This window comes from Electrophorus electricus, chromosome 3 (genome assembly GCF_013358815.1).
Source record: "Electrophorus electricus isolate fEleEle1 chromosome 3, fEleEle1.pri, whole genome shotgun sequence".
NCBI classification, from domain to species: domain Eukaryota; kingdom Metazoa; phylum Chordata; class Actinopteri; order Gymnotiformes; family Gymnotidae; genus Electrophorus; species Electrophorus electricus.
The window spans coordinates 25323562-25335909 of NC_049537.1; the positions used below are offsets into that span (position 1 = coordinate 25323562).

The 12348-nt window shown below is 44.2% G+C and overlaps 1 protein-coding gene across 5 annotated transcripts in view; it reads left to right on the top strand.

Moving 5' to 3' along the window:
• Positions 1-12348, top strand: part of pak5 (p21 protein (Cdc42/Rac)-activated kinase 5) — a 39418-nt gene that overhangs the window by 24692 nt on the left and 2378 nt on the right. For all 5 annotated transcript variants that reach the window (XM_035524282.1, XM_027029730.2, XM_027030041.2 and 2 more), the window contains 4 exons: positions 5069-5899; positions 8510-9007; positions 10029-10162; positions 11939-12065. In XM_035524282.1, the coding sequence (XP_035380175.1) occupies positions 5069-5899; positions 8510-9007; positions 10029-10162; positions 11939-12065 (1590 nt within the window). The remainder of the gene's footprint in view (positions 1-5068; positions 5900-8509; positions 9008-10028; positions 10163-11938; positions 12066-12348) is intronic.

The following is a 12348-nucleotide window of genomic DNA, read 5'->3' on the forward strand; positions in this document are numbered from 1 at the left end:
GTGGATGGGTCACGACTACACTGAGGGAAACCAGCCTGGGGGAGAGCCCTTTCTACAGTGGTAGCTTAGTGGTTAAGGTACTTGACTTTTAATCAGAAGGTTGCTGGTTCAAGCCCCACCACTGCCAGGTTGTCATTGTTGGGCCCCTGAGCAAGGCCCTTAACACTCAATTGCTCAAGTTGTACTCAGTCACAATTGTAAGTTGCTTTGATAGAAGCATCAGCTAAATGCTGTAAATGTACATCCACTCCTACTTTACCTCTGGAAATGGGATGCTCATCTTGGACATAAAGGCAGTGAGGTTGAAGAGGCTGTGAACAGGCATTACAAAAAAATTAAATATTTTTCCCTGGGCTAATAGGCAGCTTCTGAGAGACTGTTCTCTGCATGCTGTTCAAATGCTGCAGTGCTCATTACTCGGCAAGGCCAAGCGATTCACTCTAACCAGGGTCCCAATTGCACTTGATGGTTGGAAGGGTAATGAGGTTAAGAACTTTGTATGGGTTCAAGAGTTTTCATGCTAATTAGTTTAGAGCCTTGAGCCCACCAGGTTCTTACAATTACAGATGTTTAGGGTCCCATTTCCCCTCTTCAGTGATGTGCAGGCCAATTTGCTGAGAAACTTTTCTGGTGCTAATCAGTCAAAGTCATTCTGATATCATCAACCTCATTAGTTTTGTATTATTTAGTCTCCTCTTGATCTCAATAGTAAGTATGTTGATGGCGCTGTAAATTATTAATTGACACAAGTGTTTGTTATAGTGCTTTTATGAGCTCATGTCCTAAATATCACTTACTACCATTGTGAAAGAGATTTTAAGTTTAAATTTATTTAACCTCAACTATGCCCTTTTTGAAGACCTAATTCTCAGAAGGAAAAATGTCAAACCTTTCTTCATTTCATGACCACATGGTTGACTAATAACTATTAACAAAGATCTAAAAATTATCATGTTAGAATTTTCATGGATTTTTACCAAACTACACATCTTTTTAATCAGCATGCAATGTGGGCTCAATACCAGCAGATAGCACCAAAGTACTATATTCTGATTTAATGTTGTGACGCAAATAGGGGACGTTAAATAGAAGCTGGAAGTTAGTACTTTTGGATTCAGAAATTTTCTGAATTTTAGAAATCAGTTATTTTTAATACACACAATAGGAAAAATTGTGTTTTGTCCAAAGTACAAGACTACCAGACCACTAACATTTGTGGCATAGAAGCAGGCTTTATCAGACCATGACAACAGAGTGTCTTACTCTTCAGCAAATTATTTTCAATGTGTGAAATCAACTTCAAATCTTTGGATTCCCATTGTCCTGTATCAGAGAACTGTCTCCATGGATCAATTTCCAGGCCTACCATGAGGAGGTTCTTTTTCCCAAAAGCTGCTATAGCTGCTGTAGTAACTGTCCTGTAGAGTGTGCTACTGTGTGATTGTGAAAACTGGTTTTCACAATACCCTCTATTTATGAAATTCTTAATTTGTAATAATTATAAACACAGTTTATAAAACCCATAGAACACATTGTTTCCCTAAGCCACCGATTCACTCTGGCTAATATTTTTGAAACATTCTAAAAATATTTCTTAATAGCATTTTGAAAGTCCAAAAGCACAGTGTTAGTCGTTAACGTGTAAACAACTGAAAACTGGAAAGTGTGACTTTAAGTTTGAACAACATGGCACAAGTGCCTTTTGACCTGCAGTGGGTCGGTGTCCACAAAGGATGTCTTGTGTACCTCACCTGAGTGCAGGATGGAGAGGGGGCAGTGTTGCGCTCTGCTGGAGACTGGCTCATTAATTACACCTCCGCTCTCACACTTCATTACTCTCAAGGTTAATCCCCGGTTTATTGTCTGGCGAGCCTATTCTTCCCCGGATCCTCTTCCCCTTGCTCACTGCTGCCTCGCTCCCTTACCTTGAGACGACAGCGGCATGGGGAGGTGGAGGGGGTGGGGGATCTATTACGTCTTATCACGGCAGGACAGGCCGGAGAAGGCGCCCCAGTGAAATATGGCTCCTGTCACAAGCAGCCAGCGGCGAGAACAGCCCTGAATCCTGCTCTTTCACAAAAATGAGAGAGAGAGAGAGAGAGAGAGAGAGAGAGAGAGAGAGAGAGAATGAATAGCACTCCAGAATTATCAGGCACCTAATTCAAACCAATGGGCAGATCTCCAAGGCCAAGCTGGATTCTGGAGCTTGACAGTGATTTGGCACGCAATTACCCCACCTCAGCCCCTGCTCCGCCCTCCTCTCTCTACCTGTACTCTCTCACGCACTCTCCCACTCTCTTCTTTTGTGCTTCTCCGTACTTATTGATTTTCACTCCAGACCTAGTTTCTTTTTTTTCAACTGGTATAGTAGGGAACTTTGCAAAAAAGTTAAATCATATTTGCTTCCAATATTGCTTAATGGGTGTTATAAAACCAATTACATTTTTTCTCCTAAGGAAAGACCTTTACTGTACATTTCTGTTTCACAAAGGCTAGTAAACAACTTTTCTCAATAGTACATTGTGAAGTACTCTAAAATGCTGTTTGAAACGCATATCACTGTAGGCACGTTATGATACAAATTCATGTAAATGATCTTTGGTTCACTACTAGCAGCAGGGCAATAAGCCTTATACAAGTGGATAGTAGGTATAATTAATATGAAGTATCAGTTCTAACAGCAGTAAAATCTCTGAATTTGTAGGAGAGGTGGACATGTGGAGGTTGTTGGGGATGTGTATGGGAGCCGTAGGGGAGGTATCGGTGATGTGCATATTTGTGGATGTGTAGGGGAGGTGGAGTACAGGCCAAGCAGCAGATATGCTGACCACGTGCTCTGTGAGACAAACAGCAGAGTGGAACGTGGAAGTGCTGCAGGCTTTTGCACTAGACCATTGATGGTGTCGGAGCTCCAAGTGAGCTGGCTCTCGGTGGGAGCCCCCGTTGTCGTGGTCCACTTTGGTTGGACAGTGACCTGGGCCTCAGCGGCACCCGTAGTGTAGAGATGGATAGGGCTTGGCTTAGCGCCACTGCTGTAAGGTGACTGGCCTGTCCTGGAGATTTATAAACTCCTGCCTTGAAAAGGAAACCTAGAGCATATCAACTGTGCTGGCAGGCTCACAGCAGTCAATAAATGTTTAATGGATCCTCTGTTTCAATTATAATGCTGCCTCTCTTTTATCACTTCTGTCATGCTCTGCTCCCAAGAGACTGATTGATGCTAATGTGAATTGTGCTTGCCAGGTGATCATGCTTTGCTGTGTACTTATGTATTACTGTTCTGGCTTCTAAAATAAGCTGTATACAGGCCCCTTCATGCAGTGAAATTCAGTGGAAAACACTACCTACGTTATCCGTCTGTGCTGTCATTTAATGTTGGATTAGATTCACAAAGGCACTCTGCTTTTACTAGTCTCAATGACTTTTTTCTAGGACTTAAGTGATGTGTTCAGTGGACTGTTCCCCCCATCTGTTCTGCCTGGCCCACCCCTGACACCAGTATTCATAGACCTTGGTCTGTAGGACTGCTCTTGAGATGCTGGATTTGGTTATGTAGTGTGCTGTATTTGTTTTTGCTTAAGCAAAACCTTGTATGTACAAACAAATACAGTCCAGGGATAAACCTTCACCAGCTACATTCTTTAAACCACCTGGTAGGTATGCAGTCTAGACTTCACCTGTGGTCATGTAGTTTTTTAAAATTTCTTTAGCCTTTTATGAAGGGACAGTTCCTGAGCAACTGGCACTGCTGTTCTTAGTGCTCAATCACTCTCGGTCTAGCAGTGACACTAAGATATGTAAATACTGTTATGTTGAATAAAATTGAACCGTGCTGCTGTCATGTCAGAGTTAATGCTGTGTTCAACATGGTCCACCATCCAAATAATATCTCATCAGTAGTTGTTGCATTGTCCGAAAATGAGCAGTGATGCACGTGGCAGAGGGTGCACGATGATTTCTGCAAGCCAGCAGATGGACTAAGCAGATGGGTTATTGTGTACTTATGAAAAGCACTTACAAGGTGTACTTCACAAAGTAACTATTGCGAGAATACTGTCAGCTTTGGTATGTTCGAAATGTTTTGAAATTAGAAGATGCATGGCATTCCGTGGACAGGTGAATGCATAAATGTTATATTAATAAAAATGTAAAAAGTTAAAGTAACTAAAAATGAGATCACTAAATAACATTTGGCATTGTAGCTCCTGTTGCTTGTCAGATGTTTTGGCCAGATTTTTGTGAATCTCAACAAAGTCGATTATATATTTTAGAAATGCCATGAGATCAGGGAGTAGACCATAAGGGGTGATGGAGCTGAAGAAGCTTAGCAGCTTCACCCCCAGACTCTAGAAGAATTGGGCTGCTTAAAACGGCGTGCTGTGATGTGACACAGCCACGTTGCCAGATGTACATAACACTCCTCTATTCCCACAAGTCTTCGGGCTTCAGTAATTTGCCCTGTTATTGTCAAGTTGCTTCTATCGTCCCTGACAGAGATGGAAGTGAACAAAGAAGGAAAACCAGAGAGTCTTCCATTTTGGCCTTCATACACACATTTTGGCCCTCATACACACATTTTGTTTGTGGGAAGATTTTTTTGTTCCAGTGTTTCTTTTTGCAGCTCTGAGAGTGAGATGAGTGTGAGTCAGACCACAGCTGTGAAACGCTCATAGGCCCGAGTCGGATGATGGGATGAAAACTGCTAGATTGCACTCTTTTGACTGCCATTCTGTGCAGGGCTGCAGTGTGCCAAATGCTTAGATTACTATATCGTGTTCTTGTCAGACTCCCACTGATGTTTATGGTAATGGTTTTACCATAACGCAACAAGCACCCTGTAGTGCAATGTGATGGAAATGTTTTGATTGTGTTTAGAGAAGCCTCTTAGGCAAAGCTGTACCAGGCTGGGGCATGACTAAGCACAGTAGCCGTCTAACCAGTTGGGTGGTGAGAAGTTCCCCGCAGCTTACAAAGACGCATTCATCGTTTCGTCATGGAGACAGTTAAGACTACTGTTCTGGGCGTAAGCCGAGGTGCCATTCACTCTTTCTCTCTTTTCCTCTTTTAGACCATTGTGCGGGGCAGCCAGCCACCCAAAGACGCTTCCATCAACGGCCTGCTAGAAGAGTTTGACAGCATCTCAGTCACGCGCTCCAACTCCCTGCGCAAGGAGAGCCCACCAGGGCCCCACCATGCTGGCTCCAGCAAGCAGCTGTCAGTAGCCTCGGCTAACGCCAGCAGTAGCGGCCCCGAGGAGAACGGCTTCAGCCACTACTACGCCCGCTACTCCTGCGACCTGGACAGCAGCCGGGACTTCTCCCTGGACCGGGACAAGGGTGGCTACGACGGGGAGTGGGCGGTGGGCCGGCACTACCGCCTTTCCGTCAAACAGAACGGCCACTCCATCCGCAGCCCTTTCTACCCGGACGCCATGCCGCAGAAGTCCTCGGACTATGGCCGGATGCCGCCGGACTACCACGCCTACCTGGAGAGCAAAGTACGCTTTTCTGCGGACGAGGGGGTGGCGCCCGGCGCCAGGGCCTACTATCGCGCCTCTCTTGGGGGATCCAGCCAGGACTACCGGGAACAGCCCCTGGGGACTCCGTCACGCATCTCATTACATAGCGATCAGATGCACTATGCGGATGGGGACTGGGGTGGGGGTGGTTATGCCCTGGGCCTGAGGGACGACTATGATAAGAGGCCCAAGTCATCATATGTGTCGCAGACGAGCCCCCAACCGGCCATCCGCCAGCGCTCCCGGTCAGGCTCGGGCCTGCAGGAACCCAGCCTGCCCTATGGCATCAGTGCCTTCAGGGCTGCACCACAGGGCCCCTACAGTTCCTACACCTACCCACGGCTCTCTGAAAACACCTCTGCTTCTCAGATCATCGGGAAGGTAACGCTGTCCTTGCCCATATCTTACTTCTCTTCTTGAACCTCAGATGGCAAGATATCGTTTGGGTTTGTAGTAGTACAATCTCGACTGCATCGGGCTTAACATCCAGAAACACACGTTCAGAAGGATGAGATACAGATGGGAAGCATAATTTCATATGTGGCCATATTAAAATAACAGAATAACTCTCCTGATCATATTTAATAGAAGTAAGTAGACTACTGATCCTGCAATATTTCTGATCCAAGTGGACATTTAAAAGTAGTTAATGTTTTATTTAATTATAATGTTGCAGTGAATACCCTGCAGAGGCACGTGTAAACCCTCCACCTTCTCATTCTCTTACCCCCATTCCTCACCCTCGACCCCCTTGACCCAGAGGATGTGTAGATAGGGTATTATCTCCTCAAATGCATCTAGCCTCGAGCCAGACCGCTCAAGTGCACTGCTGTACTGACTCTGTGATGGATCTCATGTCACCGCTTAGTCTGCTCGGCCCGAACCGCAGCGCAGCTGCCAAAGACACAGAATTACTTTTACGAGAATGGCGCAGAAATCAATTAACGGAACACTGGCAATTTCCCCGATAACAGCAGTTCATCTGCGACTTAGAGAAAAGGCCCTTTGCCAAGCACAGGGACTTTTTGAGGTAATGTGTAACCTATACATTCACTTTATAGAGGCAATATTGCAGTTTGGTTGTTGCAAAGCACAGCTGAGAAATTTTGGCTGTAATTTTAAAATGTGGTTCATTACATTTTATTAGAACTACACCATAAAAAAGGTTCATTAGTTCATATAAAAAAAAATTAGATAGGGTAACAAGCAATTTAACTAAATTTCTAAATACTTTAATTGAAACATTTGATTATTCAAAGCATTTATTTGAGTAGTTATATTGCTTGTTACCACATGAAGTGAATTCTTTTTAGCTTTTCTCTTTTGACACTGTACATTATTGCAAGCAAATGCTTTTTGTCCGGTTTTGCTGATAAATAATGCCAAGGACTATTATATCAAGGAGATGTTTGCTTCGAATAGTTAGCTAGATTACTACCTTTGTCTGTTCCAAGTGGAATCATAAACCATACAGAGAGGATGCACGACAGAATGCAAAATTCATGTTTGTAAACCAATTAAGCATAAAAGACTAAAAAGCAATATGTACATATTTTGGACGTATTTCCTATTTATTTTTATAGTCATCCCTGTTACTCATGTGGGTATGTCTAGACACTTTGTTTGCTAATATGGCATATGACTTAATACTAATATGAAAAGAATTCACTACAGTGCATTGCATTAACACCCCCCCCCCCCCCCCTATTTCTCATTCTTCTTGACAACCTTTTAAAAAAATCTTTGCTGTCAATCAGCTCTGGTCTTTTAGCAAACAGTGTTTTCCTTCTGTTGGTGTGGCCCAGTGTGTAGGAGAGGACAGCCGCAGCACTTCGACGCGCGCGTCCGTGGTAGGCGAGAGCCGCAGCTCATTGTGACAAACTCATGTCACGGCACTTTCCTTTTCTGCAGCCTTTGCATAAAAATGGCCGCACGATGTTCCACCACCGAATTCAATTTCACAGTTCAGTTGGGTTGTTGATTACGCTGCCAAATTCAGATTAATGTGCGTTTAACGAACATGGATCAGGAGAGCCCTGGCTGACAGCCAGCTAGCGGTGCTGGCAAACCCTAGCCGCGCTCCGTAGAGGGGTCTCGGGATTCCTCTATCCCACAAGCACCTTCACAGAAAATGATTGATTGAACGAGTCTATGGGCGTAATTACATGCTGTACTGTAGCACCGAGCTTGAGCGTGTGAGGCTGCCTCACTGGACTTCTCATCATAAGGCATGTTGAAAGACTATCCGTGTCCTGTCATCATTGGGAGTAGTGGGGGTAATTTAATTTATTGTTCGTTCTGACCCCGTTGAGACAAGGGAAGTATCTTATGGGATGCAGCAATATAGACGGATGCAGCAGAGTATATATGTTCTCATATTTCAGCATTAGAAATGTAGTATATCACTGATGGACTTTTAAAAGAAAACAATACAGATATTGTTCAGCCCAGTTGGTATGCATGAAAGTGTTAACACAACTGGTCTTGCAGCTCTGTGGCGCTGTCTCACAGAGGTCACGATTTCCTCCACAGGAGAACCTTCCAATCCTCACCTCACGCCTGGCTGGGGCAGTACCACATGAGATATTGTTTCTGAATGCATAAACTACATTTTAGTTAACATCAATCTTTAGTAGCTGTTAATGTGTTATATTAATTGTGTTCCCTGGGACAGTATTGCACTTTGTCTATACACCACCCAAATGGTGCTCCAAAAATTTGGAGATTCAGAAATTAAATAAGGAACACACCATTGCATAAGTTTTATTGTGTTTTCTCAGCAGAAGCCTCTTGTGTCACTCTACTTATTGTGATTCACTAAATCTTTTTGTATTCATTAAATCTCTTGATGTATTGTACTGGATGTTTCCATAGAAAAATGTACACCATGATAAATTTAGGCGCTAAGAGAAAACTAGATGCTTAGGTTGGTGGCTAGAAAGTATTATTTGTAAACACGTGAAAAAATGTCCATCTATGTGTATCGACCAGGTTGACTATGACAGGATGTCACGGGACGGGAGTCCACAGGTGCCAGGGGCAGAGACGTACCCCCGCGGCCCGCTCAGACTACCTCAGAGCCACGGCAAAGCCGGCTACCCGGCCAGTTTTCAGTACCCTGCCGCCTTCCACTACAAGCCCTCGCCATACCACCACCCGCCCTCCCAGCCCAGCCCGCCCTACACCCCACAGGGGGCGCACTCCCAGCCCTCCTCACCATACATCCCCCCTGGGGCCTACCCGCCGCCAAGCTGGGGCTCTGCCTCCGAGCAGCCGCCCTCACGTGTGTCTCACGAGCAGTTCCGGGCAGCGCTGCAGCTGGTGGTGAACCCGGGCGACCCGCGAGAGTACCTGGACAACTTCCTGAAGATTGGCGAGGGCTCCACTGGCATTGTTTGCATTGCCACAGAGAAGCACAGTGGCAAGCAGGTGGCTGTGAAGAAGATGGACCTGAGGAAGCAGCAACGCCGTGAGCTCCTCTTCAATGAGGTGGGAGGAATGAACTGAACAGGAAGGCCTGCTGTTATCAGTAGCATTTAAGCGATTGGAAACTATTAGTCAGCATGAAGGCACTTTGTCTATTTTTGTGTTTTGTGCCACATTTATCCAATAATTGTCTGAAGTATGCAGTTTAGTTCACTGTAAGATGAGCTTTGAGAATTGAAATAAGATTCCCTTATATATCCATTGAAACAACAAAATATAGATAATGAACATGTGCTTTGGTAACCATCAAAGTCAGACCTCCTGTATTCCAGTTTTGTTTATCTCTCAGGCAGTTCATAGGTTCCTCTCAGCTTTGATGTAAAGTGCCAGAGAAGTCAAAAATGTAATTAAAAATCTCATAGGATATTTCCACAAGTTGACATGTAAGGCCTTGTATCAAGCGTCATTTAGTTAAATTTAAAAACTGGAATTCATTGATTTTTTTATTGACAAGGTTTAATGAAAAAACAGCAGAAACCTCTCTAACCTGTGTATTTGGAAACCTTGGGCTGTTGCGCATTTACATTTCTTGTCATACAGTGAAAATGCCAAAACAGTGACCTGTGATGGGCTGAGTCAAGTCCCAGGAGACAGGACCGGTCCCTGGTGAATGAGGATACTATATGCTTCGCTTGATTGTTTATTTTTGAAAATACTATTAGGCTTGCTAACAGCAATGTACTGTTTCTCATGCTCTTTTTATATTGTTAATCCAAAGTAAGCCTCTCTTTGAAACAGGACTGAATTTGTATACTGCATATTTATGAATCTGTGTATGGTAGGGTTTAAACATGCTTTAATCTAGTACATTTCTAGTGGTTCACACAGTAGCACAATGATGTAATATTCATATAACAGTACACTTTAAGATTGTGTAAATAATCAATATTAACTGATTTTTTGTCCTTCAAACCAAGATATTCCAGGGATTAGACTAGAGATTTCACCTAACAGTGCATGCACAGTATTCAGTCTTTGTGTAGATAATCTTATCTAAGATGTGCTGTGCTGTTGTTTGTTGCAGGTGGTGATTATGAGAGACTATCACCATGAGAACGTCGTGGACATGTATAATAGCTATCTGGTTGGAGATGAACTCTGGGTGGTTATGGAGTTCTTAGAAGGTGGTGCTTTGACAGACATTGTCACGCATACGAGGTAACAATAACATGCCACACTACACTGTAGAACACAGACCAGCATTAAAAATAGCTGCTTGATGAAGCATGTTACATACAGTATCAAAGCAACTGGAATTCATGAAGTGCAGCACAGGTGGATGCTGCAAAATCAGTTTTCATCTCATTATCATTTATTTCCAAAGTGTGTAGTTGCTGAGTTGGGGCTTTAAACAACGGCCCTCTGTATGCATGATTACAGTAATTGCTGTCGTACATCAGTTCCATGTGGCACAGGGTTGGCTTCTAATTGCACGCTTTCAGGAGGATGGGCGTCCCCGTGGTCACGCCGCCAGGAGATCAGTAGCCGGGTCTTCATTAGACTCAGAGGAGATGTGAGCTCAGCTTGAACTTTCCATTGCCTTTGTTTCAGCGCACCAGGAGCTGTTTGACTTAGTAATCGAGAGCTGCACAGAAAGAAGCCTGTGGTCTGTGTGAATGTAATGCTAATATGTTCACTTTCCTGCCTGGTGAGAAGGGAGCACTAGGTGGAGAAGAACTGAATCTTTGTTCACCAGTGAAGTATAAACTGATCAAAAGGTGTCAGCAAAGGCCCTTCAGAGAGCTGTGATCACTCGCAGTAAGCAAATGATACTAGCGAAAATGAAATCGCAGTTGTCGTCACCGGCATGAAGGAATCAGGTTTTCCAGCAGTTGCACAATCTGGAATGGGAGCGCAGTGCTCTTTGTAGGAAATGTGCATTCATGTGATATTCAGTGCATTATTACACCACTTTATGGTTATGTAGGAAAAGGTTGGCATTTTAAACAGAATGGCGAAAGCAGCACATTATCACAATACGCAGTATATTACACAGTACATGATCACGATGATCAAAGAAAAATGCTTTGTGATTTGGCTCCTGGTTGGAGGTGTATTCTCCTCAGCTGGTTGTCACTGGACTCCTGCCCAGAGACACAGCACAGTGCCAGCCTGCGTTAAAGTGTCTAGGATGTTCCAACAGCACCCACACATCAATTAAGACCAGTCGGAAAGGAGAATGGGGACAGCAGTGTGTTTGTTTTGCACAGGTGGATGATAGATTGTAAGAGGTGTGCTTGCTTGAGCAAGAAGAGATAGAGTTCATATTCAGACATATCCTGGCGTGTCATTGTATTTCTTTAGACAATTATCAGGGATATCTTTATGCATGTTTGTGCAGGTAATGAGTAAGTTTCATTCTTAAGACAATAGATTCTCCTCTAGTTAAATCCACACAACCACTATCGAAGCGAAAAGTGTAATTATGAGCACACACGGTGCCTCGGTAGCCAGTAAAACCCTCTTCAGTACGTGCCTTTCTCTGGAGCTTGGGGGGGGTCTGCAAACAAACGGCATGACAACGAGTTCCCGCAGGGTGCAGTGGTGAGGCCGTGGGTGAGGTTGAGCGTGGCGGGGAGCTGCCGAGACAGCTGGGCCTCGTGTGTGCGCCCTGCACATGATGGGCTGCTCACTGAGACGTGCTGCATCTTTTGCTGCCTGAGCAGTCCCACCCAGGCACTGCTCTGCCGCTATTGTTCTAGTGCAGCGCAAGTTCTGTTAATGATAAAGTTGGTGTAATGCAATTGTTGCGGTTGTGTGTATGTGTTTGTTAATGCGTGTGTGAGTAGGGGAGTAATTTAAATCAGGATTGTAGCTGGGTAAAAATATGTTTTTGAAGCCTCATCAGGCTGTTTTTGCTTGCTGTGAAGCTGGTGTCTGTGCAACCAGTTTGGTTTAGGTTGAGTGCCTGGAATCTTTTGTGTTTCCTGACAGGATGAACGAGGAGCAGATTGCCACAGTGTGTCTGTCGGTGTTAAAAGCCCTCTCGTACCTCCACATGCAAGGCGTCATCCACAGAGATATAAAGAGTGATTCCATTCTTCTAACAAGTGATGGCAGGGTGAGTGCATGGAGTGATGTGACCTTGTGACATGTTTGACCTAAGCCCCTACGTTTGACCTAAGCCCCTACATTTGACCTAAGCCCCTACATGAATGCAATCTCAACCAACCCATTTTTTTAAACTTTTCCAAATAGATGTTAATAGAAGTGTTTATCTACTAAGATTCAAACATATTGGACAGTGAGCGCTTTGTGTACCATTTCATGAGAAACAAACAAAAAATACTTTCAGTAACAGAACTACAACTGGATTGGCTGGTCTTGTCTCCTGGTGCATCCTG